At 44.6% G+C, this 17,534-nt stretch overlaps 2 protein-coding genes across 6 annotated transcripts in view; both read left to right on the top strand.

Moving 5' to 3' along the window:
- The window catches only part of LOC140277934 (microfibril-associated glycoprotein 4-like), an 8,087-nt gene extending 6,216 nt beyond the window's left edge, over window positions 1–1,871 (top strand). For all 5 annotated transcript variants that reach the window (XM_072372785.1, XM_072372783.1, XM_072372784.1 and 2 more), the window contains one exon: window positions 1,460–1,871. In XM_072372785.1, the coding sequence (XP_072228886.1) occupies window positions 1,460–1,713 (254 nt within the window). In that variant the 3' untranslated portion in view covers window positions 1,714–1,871. The remainder of the gene's footprint in view (window positions 1–1,459) is intronic.
- On the top strand, window positions 1,655–17,184 carry asah2 (N-acylsphingosine amidohydrolase 2). The gene is made up of 21 exons (XM_072372775.1): window positions 1,655–1,747; window positions 5,620–5,744; window positions 6,711–6,775; window positions 8,655–8,798; window positions 10,202–10,378; window positions 10,796–10,923; window positions 11,170–11,247; window positions 12,385–12,505; window positions 12,696–12,821; window positions 12,893–12,979; window positions 13,205–13,309; window positions 13,436–13,517; window positions 13,596–13,711; window positions 14,059–14,153; window positions 14,240–14,279; window positions 14,363–14,461; window positions 14,630–14,725; window positions 15,513–15,662; window positions 15,919–15,975; window positions 16,060–16,148; window positions 16,270–17,184. Exons 2-21 carry the CDS (start codon window positions 5,621–5,623, stop codon window positions 16,466–16,468), a joined length of 2,178 nt encoding a protein of 725 aa, XP_072228876.1. The 5' UTR covers window positions 1,655–1,747; window position 5,620; the 3' UTR covers window positions 16,469–17,184.
- The last annotated feature ends 350 nt before the right edge of the window (window positions 17,185–17,534 follow it).

Consider the following 17,534-nt stretch of genomic DNA (forward strand, 5'->3'; position numbering starts at 1 on the left):
GAGACCAGTTAGGAGACCAGTTAGGAAACCAGTTAGGAGACCAGTTAGGAGACCAGTTAGGAGACCAGTTAGGAGACCAGTTAGGAAACCAGTTAGGAAACCAGTTAGGAGACCAGTTAGGAGACCAGTTAGGAAACCAGTTAGGAAACCAGTTAGGAGACCAGTTAGGAGACCAGTTAGGAAACCAGTTAGGAGACCAGTTAGGAGACCAGTTAGGAGACCAGTTAGGAGACCAGTTAGGAGACCAGTTAGGAAACCAGTTAGGAAACCAGTTAGGAGACCAGTTAGGAGACCAGTTAGGAGACCAGTTAGGAAACCAGTTAGGAAACCAGTTAGGAAACCAGTTAGGAGACCAGTTAGGAGACCAGTTAGGAGACCAGTTAGGAAACCAGTTAGGAAACCAGTTAGGAAACCAGTTAGGAAACCAGTTAGGAGACCAGTTAGGAAACCAGTTAGGAGACCAGTTAGGAGACCAGTTAGGAGACCAGTTAGGAGACCAGTTAGGAAACCAGTTAGGAAACCAGTTAGGAGACCAGTTAGGAGAGCAGTTAGGAGACCAGTTAGGAGACCAGTTAGGAGACCAGTTAGGAAACCAGTTAGGAGACCAGTTAGGAGACCAGTTAGGAGAGCAGTTAGGAGACCAGTTAGGAGACCAGTTAGGAGACCAGTTAGGAGACCAGTTAGGAGAGCAGTTAGGAAACCAGTTAGGAGACCAGTTAGGAGACCAGTTAGGAGACCAGTTAGGAGAGCAGTTAGGAAACCAGTTAGGAGACCAGTTAGGAGACCAGTTAGGAGAGCAGTTAGGAGACCAGTTAGGAGACCAGTTAGGAGACCAGTTAGGAGACCAGTTAGGAAACCAGTTAGGAAACCAGTTAGGAGACCAGTTAGGAGACCAGTTAGGAGACCAGTTAGGAGAGCAGTTAGGAAACCAGTTAGGAGACCAGTTAGGAGAGCAGTTAGGAGAGCAGTTAGGAGACCAGTTAGGAGACCAGTTAGGAGACCAGTTAGGAGACCAGTTAGGAAACCAGTTAGGAAACCAGTTAGGAGACCAGTTAGGAGACCAGTTAGGAGACCAGTTAGGAGAGCAGTTAGGAAACCAGTTAGGAGACCAGTTAGGAGACCAGTTAGGAGAGCAGTTAGGAGACCAGTTAGGAAACCAGTTAGGAAACCAGTTAGGAGAGCGTTGCAGTAGTGAAGGTGGGAGATGACCATGGCCTGCAGCAGGAGCTGGGGGGCATGTTGGGTCAGGTATGGTCTGATCTTTCTTATGTTTAGTAATGCAAAGCGGCTGAACGAGCAACAAAGGTAACGTGATCTTTGAAGGTTATTTGGTCATCAATCATGACACCCAGTAACACTGGATGAGAATGATGACAGTAGCGCCTGGAGTTTAGCTAGATCTGTCGGATCTTTTGAGTAAATAATAAATTCCCTTCTTATATTTGCTGTGTTTCTGCAGGAGACGGTCTGTTTCATCACAACGGAATGAAATTCTCCACCTTCGACAAAGACCAGGACATTTCGTCTGGAAACTGTGCCAAGTCATTCCTGGGGGCATATTGGTATGGGAAGTGTCACTCTTCAAACCCCAATGGAGTTTATCGCTGGGGGGCTGATAAGACCATCTATGGTGTTGGAGTGGAGTGGTCACGCTGGAAGGGGTATGACTATTCCCTGAAGGCCATCAGCATGAAGATCCGTCCTGTGAAGTAACTCTGCAGGACAAACTAACAGAACATCAGCACAGGTTGATCTGTCTGTTCTCTCATCTTTCATGTAACCCAACACAATCTTTGGAATTAAAGCATCAATCAAAACTTCACATGAACATTTCCAGCTTCAATAAAAGTCAAATGTTGAGTGTGAACAAAGTTCTCTGTTTGGAAAATACTGCTCTGTGAGATCTTTAAGATGTGATGGAGCTCGGTCATTAAGAGCTTTATATGTGAGGAGAAGAATCTTAAATTCTATTCTGAATCTAACAGGGAGCCAATGAAGAGAAGCTAAAACTGGAGAAACATGATCTCTCCTGTTAGTTCTCATCAGAACTCTGGCTGCAGGGTTTTGGATCAGCTGGAGGCTTTTCAGAGAATATGTGGGACAGAACAATAATAAAGAATTACAGTAGTTCAGTCCTGAAGGAACAGATGCATGGAGCAGTTTCTCTGCATCACCCTGAGACAGGATGGTCCTGATTTTAACAATGTTACGAAGGTGAAAGAAGGCAGAAATCTGTACCTGCAGAGCGTACCTGTACCTGTACCTGCAGAGCGTATCTGTACCTGCAGAGCGTATCTGTACCTGCAGAGCGTATCTGTACCTGCAGAGCGTACCTGTACCTGCAGAGCGTACCTGTACCTGTACCTGCAGAGCGTACCTGTACCTGCAGAGCGTATCTGTACCTGCAGAGCGTATCTGTACCTGCAGAGCGTACCTGTACCTGCAGAGCGTACCTGTACCTGTACCTGCAGAGCGTACCTGTACCTGCAGAGCGTACCTGTACCTGCAGAGCGTATCTGTACCTGCAGAGCGTATCTGTACCTGCAGAGCGTATCTGTACCTGCAGAGCGTATCTGTACCTGCAGAGCGTACCTGTACCTGCAGAGCGTATCTGTACCTGTACCTGCAGAGCGTATCTATACCTGCAGAGCGTACCTGTACCTGCAGAGCGTATCTGTACCTGCAGAGCGTACCTGTACCTGCAGAGCGTATCTGTACCTGTACCTGCAGAGCGTATCTGTACCTGTACCTGCAGAGCGTATCTGTACCTGCAGAGCGTACCTGTACCTGCAGAGCGTATCTGTACCTGCAGAGCGTATCTGTACCTGCAGAGCGTACCTGTACCTGCAGAGCGTATCTGTACCTGCAGAGCGTATCTATACCTGCAGAGCGTATCTGTACCTGCAGAGCGTATCTGTACCTGTACCTGCAGAGCGTATCTATACCTGCAGAGCGTATCTATACCTGCAGAGCGTACCTGTACCTGCAGAGCGTATCTGTACCTGCAGAGCGTATCTGTACCTGCAGAGCGTATCTGTACCTGTACCTGCAGAGCGTACCTGTACCTGCAGAGCGTATCTGTACCTGTACCTGCAGAGCGTATCTGTACCTGCAGAGCGTACCTGTACCTGCAGAGCGTATCTGTACCTGCAGAGCGTATCTGTACCTGTACCTGCAGAGCGTATCTGTACCTGCAGAGCGTATCTGTACCTGCAGAGCGTATCTATACCTGCAGAGCGTACCTGTACCTGCAGAGCGTATCTGTACCTGCAGAGCGTACCTGTACCTGCAGAGCGTATCTGTACCTGCAGAGCGTATCTGTACCTGTACCTGCAGAGCGTATCTGTACCTGCAGAGCGTATCTGTACCTGTACCTGCAGAGCGTATCTGCACCTGCAGAGCGTATCTGTACCTGCAGAGCGTACCTGTACCTGCAGAGCGTATCTGTACCTGCAGAGCGTACCTGTACCTGCAGAGCGTATCTGTACCTGCAGAGCGTATCTGTACCTGCAGAGCGTATCTATACCTGCAGAGCGTACCTGTACCTGCAGAGCGTACCTGTACCTGCAGAGCGTATCTGTACCTGTACCTGCAGAGCGTACCTGTACCTGCAGAGCGTATCTGCACCTGCAGAGCATATCTGCACCTGCAGAGCATATCTGTACCTGTACCTGCAGAGCGTACCTGTACCTGCAGAGCGTATCTGTACCTGTACCTGCAGAGCGTATCTGCACCTGCAGAGCATATCTGTACCTGTACCTGCAGAGCGTACCTGTACCTGCAGAGCGTACCTGTACCTGCAGAGCGTATCTGTACCTGTACCTGCAGAGCGTACCTGTACCTGCAGAGCGTATCTGTACCTGCAGAGCGTACCTGTACCTGCAGAGCGTACCTGTACCTGCAGAGCGTATCTGTACCTGCAGAGCGTATCTGTACCTGCAGAGCGTATCTGTACCTGCAGAGCGTACCTGTACCTGCAGAGCGTACCTGTACCTGCAGAGCGTATCTGTACCTGCAGAGCGTATCTGTACCTGCAGAGCGTACCTGTACCTGCAGAGCGTATCTGTACCTGTACCTGCAGAGCGTATCTATACCTGCAGAGCGTATCTGTACCTGCAGAGCGTATCTGTACCTGTACCTGCAGAGCGTATCTATACCTGCAGAGCGTATCTGTACCTGCAGAGCGTATCTGTACCTGCAGAGCGTATCTGTACCTGCAGAGCGTATCTGTACCTGCAGAGCGTATCTGTACCTGCAGAGCGTATCTGTACCTGCAGAGCGTATCTGTACCTGTACCTGCAGAGCGTATCTATACCTGCAGAGCGTATCTGTACCTGCAGAGCGTATCTGTACCTGCAGAGCGTACCTGTACCTGCAGAGCGTATCTGTACCTGTACCTGCAGAGCGTATCTATACCTGCAGAGCGTATCTGTACCTGCAGAGCGTATCTGTACCTGTACCTGCAGAGCGTATCTATACCTGCAGAGCGTATCTGTACCTGCAGAGCGTATCTGTACCTGCAGAGCGTATCTGTACCTGCAGAGCGTATCTGTACCTGCAGAGCGTATCTGTACCTGCAGAGCATATCTGTACCTGCAGAGTCCACAGGTAGATAACAGCTGATCTGCTCTGAGTGCATCTGAGCAGTTTGACAGAAACATTCTCTGAGGGTTCTGCAGCTCCTCAAACTGAAGGTGAGTTCCGTCATATCGTCTTTGTTGATAACGAGTCCTGTCTTTTGAAGTTCTGTCGGGTTCTCTGGGATCCATGGGCCTCAGTTAGAAAACTGACCCGACATCAGGTTTATTCCGTAGGAAACAGGAAGCGACATCCAGGCAGTTATTTGTAAAACTGGAATGTGACATGAGAATTGGCTGAACTCAGATCCCTGATTGTGCAGGAGTGTTGTTCTCCTGTGGAGAACTTATTGTGTGCTTTATCGCTAAGAAGATCTGTTACAGCTGTTACCAGATGTTTGATTTAATCAGATATAAATAGAATATTTTCAGTTAATGGTGTATATATGAAGAAGTGTCGATGGAAGCTCAGTTGAGCTGAGACTCTCTGCTCCGCTGCAGGTTTAATTCAACCTTTGCTCCTTGATTATTTCTGCTTATCAGACACTGAATTGTGCTTCATTAAGTGGACATTTATCATCATGGGACTCTGAACCCATTTCTCAGATCTTTCCTCACTTGTTTTGGGTGGTGCTAAAAATACAATAAAGGTATGAAATCCTAATCTGATAAGGATTGTGGGCATTTAAAGGGACCAGCTATGGGAGCCACATCCATTCAGGCACCACAACCTTTTGGGTTTTTTTCATTTTAAACTAACAAGAAATATATTTAACAAATTTAATTTTCAAGCCTAATTCAGCTGATTCCATTTGTTTCTGTTGTTTTTAGTCAAAACTATAATCACTAATTTATTTATATTCAGGTGCTGTGATATGTTCAGAAAGCCGCTGAAACAGAGGAGATGTTGATGTCTTAAAGGAGACTTTAAGAGTTTTTAACTTTCTCAGAAATCAGCAGCATCGCTTCTGTGTTTCTTCTGTTTCACAAATCTTCAAAGCATTTTTAACCCTTTTTGGTTCACTCCTGTGCTGACGGACAGCATGGCGAGCAGGAAGTGCTGTGCTGGTTCCGCCATGCCTGTGATCCACTACGTCCTCATCGCCGCCATGACGGTTGCGTGTGTGACGCTGATTGCACTGGTCGTCACCAGGAAAACAGACACAGGTGAGGAGCTACTCAATGCAACCGTAAGAATTAATACGCCTCTGGAAATAGTCCCCAAGAACTTCAGGTGTTCAGATGTGTGACTGACCAGAGAGCCACAGACAAAAGGATCAGAAATCCTGAATAAAATAAAGGAATGCTTCTAGATTTCTCATCATTTTGACCCCCAGCTTACAGGTGACTATTTTATTGGGGTTTGGTGCAGCCTTACCCATTAAAACCATCTTCTTCTATAGTTCTTCAGCTGAATCTTCAGAGATTCTTAAAGAAAACTGGTCAGGCCAGGTTGACCCTTTGGATCAGTGGTTGGTTTTACCCAACCAGCAACAGACAGGAAAGCGTTTGGATTCATTCGCTGCACTTCACAGACGGCAGTTTTGTGAACAAGAACTGATACGATGGTGACTGCAGGGAGGCTGAAGCTCGAAGTCGTGGTTGTTCCAACGCTAAAAGGACATGAATCTGAACCTCTATCTGGGAGTGAAGCTGTTCTGTGTTGTGTTGGAATCAGACGTATGAACGGATTTTAGAACAAACATCATGTGAAAATGAGTCAAAAGTCAGTAAAATGGGAATATAGGAGAAATAAATATATGTTGAAAAAGTGACAGAAGACCGGAATGTTGAATAGTTGCAGGTAGTGAGCAGAAGAGTCGCTCACTTTGATGTTCTGGATCTGATTCTGGGCCCAACACAGTAATCTGGGTCTCATGCTGTCATGCTTAGCGTGTTTCTCTCTTTAGTTCACGAGTCACCTGTCTCTGTCCCGCCCCCTCAGCAAACCTCCAGAAATTTGACCAATGAGGAGAGACTTTAGCCTGATCCTCGCCCAAGAGAAAGTTTTTCTTTCTCGTTCTGAAGTAATTACTAACTGTTTAGAGTTATGAAGAGTAACCCTGAGGTACCAATGTCTGGAAGTGATCATGACATGTCCACTTTAAACTTTGCTACCTGTCTCTGTTTGAGGCAAATCTTACCTGATTGGACTGGGTCGGGCCGACTGCACCGGACCACCGGCTGAAATCCCTCTGGTGAGTACAATCAGGACAAGCGAATGTCTCCTTTCAGGTTGTTTCCTGCACGGTTTCCTGGATGTCAGATTCAACCCCGATTCCAGAAAAGTTGGAAAGCTGCGTATAATAAGCACAAACTCCAGAGAACATGGAAAACATATCAGATGTTGAAAGTGAGACATAAAAAATATGAATATACTCAGAGGAGCAATTTTTGGAGCTTAAAGCTCCATCAGATGCAGGTTAAAGCTCCATCAGATGCAGGTTAAAGCTCCATCAGATGCAGGTTAAAGCTCCATCAGATGCAGGTTAAAGCTCCATCAGATGCAGGTTAAAGCTCCATCAGATGCAGTTTAAAGCTCCATCAGATGCAGCTTAAAGCTCCATCAGATGCAGGTTAAAGCTCCATCAGATGCAGGTTAAAGCTCCATCAGATGCAGGTTAAAGCTCCATCAGATGCAGTTTAAAGCTCCATCAGATGCAGCTTAAAGCTCCATCAGATGCAGGTTAAAGCTCCATCAGATGCAGGTTAAAGCTCCGTCAGATGCAGGTTAAAGCTCCATCAGATGCAGGTTAAAGCTCCATCAGATGCAGGTTAAAGCTCCATCAGACGCAGCTTAAAGCTCCATCAGATGCAGGTTAAATGCAGATTGATGCAGCAGATTGTGACACAGCTTGAGGTTGGAAATGTGGACAAACGCATGCAACAGGTTTTTTGTGGTCCTCCTAAACAACTCCCACTTACAGACCCTTAGGGGTTTCAGTTCTGGATAAAGCAGATTGTCAGTTTCTGAGTCAGTTTAAAAGAGGCAGAGAAAGCAGAATACAGGTGAGAAACCGTGTAAAAGTTCATCATTTGGATAAAGCGGTGCATGTATTCACTGTGGAATAAATAATTAGTGCTTTACGGATGAAACTGAACTGAATTGTTGAAAGTGCGAGTTTCTTTGTCCAGTCTCCACTTTACACATTTCCCCAAAGTAACCCTGGTTAATCAGATAAGCAGACAGCTGTCTGATGTCAGCTGTTTCTCCTCCTCACGCTGACTTCTTATCAGTCAGCGATGGACTCTCAGGTCTGATGATTTTTCAGATTAAGCAGACTGTGCATGTTTTAGAACAAAGAAAACATTAGATTACACAACACTTCTTCTGTGGTATCAGAGTAATGAACTTTAACAGCAACGCACTGAGGGCTGTTTATCTGCAGAGAATCAAAGTTCACAGTCTGCCGTCAAAGCCAAGCGCCCTCTGTCTGACTGGGTGGGTTAGAACTGATAATATTTATGGTTTCCTATCTGAAACTTATCAAACTGGCAATCAGTGAACAGTTGGAGGAAACGCATCCTGACAAGAATGTTCATCTTCGTTTTTAGCCGCAGTTAGCATGAAGATGCTAACCAACAGAGTCCTGATCCATGCATATCCAGTGATGGTTGATTTAGACTTCTGAGTACCTGAAGTGAAAGTTAACCCCTTTTTTCTTGTTAAAAGAAAGCTCAAAATCAAATTTCCAAATTTAAAATGAAATTTGAATTGGTACCTCTGAATGCCTTGTTCCAAAATCTGAAATCACTGTTCTAGCTCCATTTAAGTCACCTGAGTCACAGCTCAGATCTGAGCTTCCAGACACACATGTGCAATGCTTAGATTCAGTTGGACTTCAACTCTGACCCACTGAGAAGAAACAAAGAAGAAACAAGCTGCCCAAGGAGCTGCCTGTTGCACCTCAGTTTGTCAAAGAGAATTCTGCTACATTAACAGGATTTTAACTGGTTCTGAACAGAACTGAAAAGTTCATGATAAACACACTGTAACTCAACTTTATACTTCAGTAAACACATCAGTAATATTTTTCTGTTTACACCACATTGTTTATCTGCATATATTTGGTGTAGATGGGTTATGCAAACCCTCAGCAGAAGGCAGCAGGAATCCACACACGCCTGTTCAGCCGAGCCTTCATCATCGATGACGGGACGAGGAGAGTAGTGTTCGTCACTGCCGACGTAGGAATGATATCACAGAGGCTTCGCCTGGAGGTAGATATGCGCACAAATAAATACATATCATAATATATATACATAATTAAACATATTTATACATTTGAACTCCGAGTTTTTAAAGGCCAGTCTTAAGTGATGTAAATATCTTTCACTTTGCTTTTTTCAAAACGAATCCAGATACACTGACTATATACTGGCTATATCCCAGCTGTACACTGGCTCCATACCAGCTATATACCGGATATACGCCGGCTATACACTGGATATATACCAGATATATACCGGCTATATACCAGATATATACCGGCTCCATACCAGCTATACACTGGCTCCATACCAGCTATATACCGGATATATACCGGCTATATACCAGATATATATCAGCTCTATACCAGATATATACCGGCTATATACCAGATATATACCGGCTATATCCCAGATATATATCAGCTATATACCAGATATATACCGGCTATATACCAGATATATACCGGCTATATACCAGATATTAACCGGCTATATACCAGATATATACCGGCTATATACCAGATATTAACTGGCTATATACCAGATATATACCGGCTATATACCAGCTATATACCGGATATACACCAGATATATACCGGCTATATACCAGATATTAACTGGCTATATACCAGATATATACCGGCTATATACCAGATATACACTGGATATACACCAGATATATACCGGCTATATACCAGATATATACCGGCTATATACCAGATATATACTGGCTATATACCAGATATATACCGGCTATATACCAGATATATACCGGCTATATACCAGATATATACTGGCTATATACCAGATATATACTGGCTATATACCAGATATATACCGGCTATATACCAGATATATACCGGATATACACCAGATATATACCGGCTATATACCAGATATATACCGGCTATATACCAGATATATACCGGCTATATACCAGATATATACCGGCTATATACCAGATATATACCGGCTATATACCAGACATTAACCAGCTATATACCAGATATATACCGGCTATATACCAGATATATACCGGCTATATACCAGATATATACCGGCTATATACCAGATATATACCGGCTATATACCAGATATATACCGGCTATATACCAGATATTAACCGGCTATATACCAGATATATACCGGCTATATCTGGATATACACCAGCTTTATTACTTACAAGTCTCTTACACACACTTATTAAATGTTTTCTTGAGGCTGTCATTAACACGTATATTTTATAGCCTTATACCTTAATTAACTATCCTGATAATAAAGTTATTATTACATGTTGGTTTGAAGGTTCAGACTGGTTTCAGGTTCTGGTCCTCCTATAAACTTCTGTGCACGTGTGTGTGCACGTGTGTGTGTGTGCACGTGTGTGTGTGTGTGTGTGTGTGTGAGCTCAGGTTTTGCAGGCGCTGCAGGTGAAGTACGGGGATCTGTACCGGCAGGATAATGTGGTTCTGAGTGGAACTCACACTCATTGTGGACCGGCTGGATATTTCCAGTACACACTGTTCATGATCACCAGTAGCGGTTACATTAAAACGTCCACAGAGCCGCTGGTCAACGGCATCGTCGAGGTGTGCATGTGTGTGTGTTCCCATGGACTTAATTGTCTTATAGGTGTGATGATCATGTGTGGAGTTTTTATCAGTTTATCTCAGCAAAATGTGGCAGCCGTTGGAATCATAAAGAAAAACTAAAGGAGCGATAATTTGAGGTATAATTCCTGCAAATACAAGTTTCAGCGAGAGGTTTAGGGAACATCTGGGGCAGCTGTTCATGCAGTACCTGAATATTACCTGAAATATACTGAATGTTGTACACATGAACTGATAGATCAATAAGCTAATCAACAAATCTTTGACTGTTTTATCCTGATGTGATTGGGTTGTGGGAAGTTTACATGTAATAATTTATGTATTAAAGATGGACCTTTTGATAATATTACCATCAAGTCAGATTGTGACATTACATTAATTTAAACTTCTTTCCAGAGTATAGACATAGCCCACCGTAGTATGAGGCCCGGCAGGATCTACAGGAACAGTGAAGAGCTGGAGGACAGCAGCCTGAACAGGAGTCCTCACTCATACCTGAACAACCCTGAAGATGAGAGACGCAGGTACACAAACACCTGACTTTTTCTTAATTCTGGACCCTCAGACATTCACACAGGGTTCTGTCCAACTTTGCATCGACTTCAGCACATCGGTGGCAGCTGGGTCAGCTGTTTGCCATCTTTAGTAGTGAGAAATTTCTCCAGATGAGATATGCTTCACTTGCTTCTTGGAAACTCTTGTTTTGACTTTCTTCTAAAGCTTTTGTTACCTGCAGACACTATTGATGGAGCTGTTATTGATCTGTTCAGGTACAAGTCGAACACAGACAGAAAGGTGTTGGTGCTGAGGTTCACTGATCTGGATGGAGACGGGATCGGAATGCTCTGGTAAAAACACAAACACCTGTCCTTTTATGACAGTAAAACATATTTCTTCTGTGTCGGTCTGTCGCTGGCATTCTGTTCAGAAAGTCCGAAGCTAACCAATCCCAGCAGTGGTGAAAGCAGCAGTAAATGATTCTTTATTAGCCTCATAACATCATTCATACCTGGATCTGTCGAACCTGAATCTCACATCACATCAACCTGGTGTTTGTAATTAAGTGGGACTGATACTGAATGATCCAATACAGCAGATTCAGGTGATTTTGCTGTAAAACTGTGAAACTAGAATAGTTTTATAAATAAGAAAATGCTGGTGAAAAGTCCCTCATCTTCTTTCTGACCATCTTATCGATACAAGAAGGCGACCAAAACAGATCTTTCATCTGTTTTTACCACAAATGAAGAAGAAAAACAATATTTTCTTCTTCTACGTCCAGTTGACTTGATTCCCATGAAAGAAGAGCACATTATTCCGGTTCCTGGTTTCTGTTGTAACTCCAATATTTGCATCGGATATCGATATCGAAGAAAATTCTAGATCAGGTATCGTGACAATAGGCTTTTGTAATGGATATTTAATTCCCATTTGCACTAAACTATATAAAGGGCTGATTGCTATTTATTTTGATAGTTTATCAACCTCAAAGCTCGTGAAGCTATTGTTTTTTTCTCATTTTCAGCTCCTTTATTATTTATTATTTTGTTTTACATTGGATTTTGAATCCCTGATTGCACTGACTGAACCAGTTTTATGGTTAAGATTGTTTGCACAATTATTAAATAAATAAGTGATTCAGTACATTTATATCTGTTTATTTGTTTTTTAAAAAAAGGAAAGAAATGTTTAAGTCAAGTCTGCACAAAAGACTGAGTCTTTTCCACACAATGAAACTTACCGTTTGTTACCATAATCCCGCACAGTTTTTCTGTATCGGATCAGTATCGGAATCGGAATCGGAATCGGTATCGGATCGGTATCGGATCGGTATCGGAATCGGTATCCGATCGGTATCGGTCGATACTAATCCTCAGATATCGGTATCGGAGGTGAAAAAAGCGGATTGTGCATCGCTAGTTGTAACAGGTTATAAAATTGTCCTATCCTTAATGTCTTCCTTTCTTCTTCTGCTCTCCTGGAAGCTGGTTCGCCGTTCACGCCGTCAGCATGAACTACACCAACCGCATGGTGAGCAGTGACAACATGGGGTACGCCTCCTACCTTCTGGAGCAGGAGAAGAACCCCGGAGAGCTACCCGGACAGGTGACACGAGTCACTTATTACACACACTACAGATAAATTAAATGTTTTTTAAGGAAAATTCTGATCCCTGAAACCAGAATTAGATCAAAATCATTTTAACTATTTATGTGGTGCTTTTCAAAATACAAATGATCCAGTTTAAAACTTCAGAGGAAAATACAACAGCCAGGTTGATTATGTTGTGCGGCAGGGAGGTTTTGTTGCTGGTTTCTCCTCCAGTAACCTCGGCGACGTCAGTCCGAACACCAAAGGACCTCACTGTGTGAACACCGGGCTGCCCTGCGACTACCTGAACAGCTCTTGTCCAGCTGGAGGGGTAAACACACACAGACACAGTCACTGGCTTTATATTCAGCAGATAGTAATCAGTAAGTGTGCGTCTGTCAGACTAAGATGTGTCAGGGATTCGGACCTGGAGAAGACATGTTCGAGAGCACGAGAATCATCGGCCACAACATCTACATGAAGGCCAAGGTACTCGGCTATATTCCTCTTTTGATCTGTCTCTACGGACGGTTACAAACTTCATTAAATATATTAGAGTACATTAAATTTAAGCTTAAACAAAAGAATGAAAGCTGTACCCAGCCCTATGGGGACACCCTGAATACTGCGTCTTTCTGTTATTTGCATGTTTTGATGTGCTTCCTGCTTGATGTCAGGATAACCTCAGGAGATTGTTTGTGGCGCCCCCTGCAGGAGCTGTATGACCACGCAGTCGAGGAGGTGACCGGCCCCCTTCTGTCGGCTCATCAGTGGGTCAACATGACGGACGTGACGGTTCAGATCAACGACACGCACACAGTCAGAAAGCACACAAACTCAAGGATTTACTGTGCTTTTCTGTAATATCGGGGCCACTGTGTCTCTGTCAGATTTTTGCTGAACTTCATGTTTAACTGTTGCTGTTTGTCTGTTCCTGAACTTTAGGTGAGCACATGCAAACCAGCTCTGGGTCACAGTTTTGCAGCAGGAACAACAGACGGAGGAGGAGACCTGAACTTCACTCAGGGTGACTCTGCAGCCACTAAACTCTCATTCTGCAGTCTCTGTTCTGTCAGCCTTTCATTAAACCCGTCTGTATGTGAAGGGGCTGTGGAAGGAGACCCGTTCTGGGACGGGATCAGAGACACTCTGCTGGGCCCGCCGTCCAATCAGACGAAGGAATGTCATCGACCCAAACCGATCCTGTTCAGCACAGGAGAGGTGAGGCAAGTCAGGAAGTTAGACGCATCAAATCCTCCAAAAAGGCCTCAAAAATCACATTATCCATCCTCCATCCATCCGTCACCTTAACCAGCTCCAGATGGGGTAAATAATCCTCCTGTGAGTTCTGGTTCTGACCCGGGGCCTCCTCCCAGGAGGCATCAGGAGGCAGAGACTCATCCCGATGTTATTCTTAAAAGTGACTCAGATTAAAAACATTTATGGAAACAAATGAAACTCGGCAGATGGAGGTGAAATTGGAAAAAAGCTAAATAAAAGCATTAAATTCTGAAGCCTCGGTGACTGGCTCATTGATTGTCAGTTTTGAACACCTGCCGTGTTTGCAGATGAACTGGCCTCTGCCGTGGCATCCTCAGATCGTCGACGTTCAGATCGTTTCCATCGGATCTGTCGCTGTTGTAGCTGTTCCTGGAGAAATGACGTGAGAATGTTTAACATATAGACAGAGAGCTCAGCCGCTGACCGGCGCTCTGCTGGTAATAGTTGATGCTGTGTGTGCTTCTTCAGCACCATGTCAGGGAGGAGGTTACGAGAAGCTGTCCAGCAGGTGAGCCACAGCCTGAACTCAAACGCCCGTCACACGCCACGGGAATCCGTGGCTGATCACTGCGTGTTGTCATGGTGTCTCAGGAGCTGCAGTCCGAAGGAGCTTTCAGGGACGTGGAGGTGGTGGTCGCCGGACTCAGTAACGTATACACTCACTACATCACCACCTACGAAGAGTACCAGGTACGTGGCAGCTGAGGGTCGAGGGAGGTGTTGCAAAAAGAGGTCTTCGAAACGTAAAGAATAAAACAAAGTGACACTAAGATAAAAAGAGAACCAAAGTCCAGATGAAATGAAGAATCTTTTGTTGAAGAAACGGAGTGAAAGCAGCAGGAAACCTGTGTTTTTCAGGTGCAGCGGTATGAAGGCGCCTCCACCATCTATGGGCCGCACACACTCACTGCCTACCTGCACAGGTACCGCGGCCTCGCCAAAGCCATCGCTCAGGTGGGTTCCCATAGCAACCTGGAAATGCAGCTGCTAGGGATCCTTCCTTTACTTTGTCTCTGTGAAACCCCCCCAAAGCATCACGGTTCTGTAGGGTTCTGTAGGGTTCTGTAGGATTCTGTACGGTTCTGTAGGGGTCTGTAGTGTTCTGTAGGATTCTGTAGGGTTCTGTACGGTTCTGTAGGGTTCTGTAGGGTTCTGTAGGGGTCTGTAGTGTTCTGTAGGATTCTGTAGGGTTCTGTACGGTTCTGTAGGGTTCTGTAGGGTTCTGTAGGGTTCTGTAGGGGTCTGTAGTGTTCTGTAGGATTCTGTAGGGTTCTGTACGGTTCTGTAGGGTTCTGTAGGGTTCTGTAGGGGTCTGTAGTGTTCTGTAGGATTCTGTAGGGTTCTGTACGGTTCTGTAGGGTTCTGTAGGGTTCTGTAGGGGTCTGTAGTGTTCTGTAGGATTCTGTAGGGTTCTGTACGGTTCTGTAGGGTTCTGTAGGGTTCTGTAGGGTTCTGTAGGGGTCTGTAGTGTTCTGTAGGATTCTGTAGGGTTCTGTACGGTTCTGTAGGGTTCTGTAGGGTTCTGTACGGTTCTGTAGGGGTCTGTAGTGTTCTGTAGTGTTCTGTAGGGTTCTGTAGGGTTCTGTAGGGTTCTGTAGGTCCAACCTGTTGATACAGGCTGCTTTTAACAGCCTGTGTGTAACTGAACAGCAGTGAAGTGAAACGTCGGTAATCAGATGAAACAGTTTCTATAGAACAGGAACTCTGAGCGTGATCCATGTTGTCCTTTTTGTGTTTTCAGGACAGAGTATCCGAGCTGCCGGCTGGACCTGAACCTCCCTTCTTTACGAAGGGTCTCTTCAATCTACTGCCTGCAGCTGCTGTCGACAGAAAACCAAAAAACAGCAGCTTTGGAGACGTCCTGGAGCAGGTTTACCCCGTCTATAGACAGGTAGGACACAGCTTCACACCTCTGAGGCGTCACTAATCCATCTTCTATTTCATTTGATTTGACTTGAAGTATCTGCTTAAAATGACTTAATTTATAAATCAAAGCTTTCCTTTGGGTCTGTAAGCTGTCAGCTTCGGGTGAAGATCTGTTTATGTTAGCAAACAGGAACAGTGGTAATCAGAATCCTCCCATATGCTGACGACACCGTGCTGTTTTTAAGTGAATTAGTAAGAATCAAAGTGTTAATGTCTTTCAGGGTGATGTGGTTTCTGTCACGTTTGTTGCAGGGAACCCTCGACACTCTGGGGATATTGTAAGAATACTTTTACATTCCTTTGGTTTTAGTTTCTCACTGGAGTTTATGTCCTCTCTAACGTCTTTTTTGTTGCTACTGTAGAGAAATAAAACATTTGTAACTGTGGAGCTTTATGACGACAGAACAGACACCTGGGAGGTCATCCACACTGATGCATCATGGGAGACCAGGTGGGTTTGTGTTTAGAGACATATTCATATTAACTCTGAGGACTGAGACACCAGTTTTAACACGAGACAAACCAACAGAGTAAAACTGCAGCTGAACATGAGGTACTGTTTCCTGCTGAAGGTTTCACTGGCTGAAGGGTTCAAACCGGCAGAGTAACGCTACAGTAGAATGGCACATTCCTCCATCGGCCCCCAGCGGCTCCTACAGGATCAGGCACTTCGGACATTACAAACAGATGAAAGGCCTGCAGCTCGTCATCTCGCCGTACGAAGGCTCGTCTGACGTCTTCAGAGTCACCGGCAGCTTCTACTACGAGTGATTTCCACCACCTGTCCTGGATCCTGTTTTATGGAAGGAGGAACGTGTTAAAGTCGTCAGACTTCCTGTGAAGTTCAATAACTAAACACCAAAAAATGACTTTAAATCAAATAGAAGATAAAAGAATTGTCTTTGATGCGTTTCCCTGTAAAAGTCTCTTTGTGTTCATCTTTGTCTCGTCACTGTTGGACTGGAGATGATGTAACTGTTTGTCTCTTTGAGGACAAACAACCACAAAGATTCTGATTCAATCTAATCAATAAATGACAAAACTGTGTTGATAGCAAAAATATTTATTGTAAACTTGTCTGTGTAGAAATGTGGAACCAGGATTTCACATCACAGCGACGGTATTCATGTTCACAGCAGCATGAATAGGATCAATACTGACTCACAGCAGTTTAAGACAGGAAAGCAGCCTCAGAGGAACAGCAGAACATGGGAAAGTGACAGGAAGTGGGTTCCAGCTGCTGGATGAACCAAAGCATGCTTCGTTACTGAGAGTTTCACCATGTGACAGCACAAACACACACTGTAAAACTACGGTTCTCACACTGAAGCGTGAAACAACATGTTTGTATCTACAGGAGCACCAACCCCACTGGAAGCCCTTCCTGCAGTTATTCACACCATCGACCTGCAGCTCACCTGCAGAAACACCTGCAGGTCGGATCTGTGGGGGATGCACCTGGACAACAGAAACTCATTTTGCATATCGGCTTTGGACAAAAACGGTTTCCTTTTTTCAACTTAAAGTGCTCTGAGATGATTCTGCAGCTCTGTCCTGTCGGCTCTCACATTCAAGACCCTGAATGTCTCATTAAAACATGTAGAAATAAAGCTGGAAACTGACTAAAGTGGTTCTGGAGTTTCCTCAGAAAACAAAGTTCCAGCATCAAAGATAATCAGCACTCAGTAATCTCAGGTGCTGTCCTTTTTTCATTCTTTAATGGATTAAGTAGTCGTTTCAGTGTAAAAATGAGAATAATAACTCTGCAGATAAATATTTTATCAGGAGGAAACATGCTTCATGTCTTCTTGCTGCAAACGACTCACATCAATAAATG

Source organism: Leuresthes tenuis, unplaced genomic scaffold (assembly GCF_036924035.1).
Source record: "Leuresthes tenuis unplaced genomic scaffold, fLeuTen1.0.hap1 SCAF_20, whole genome shotgun sequence".
NCBI lineage: Eukaryota > Metazoa > Chordata > Actinopteri > Atheriniformes > Atherinopsidae > Leuresthes > Leuresthes tenuis.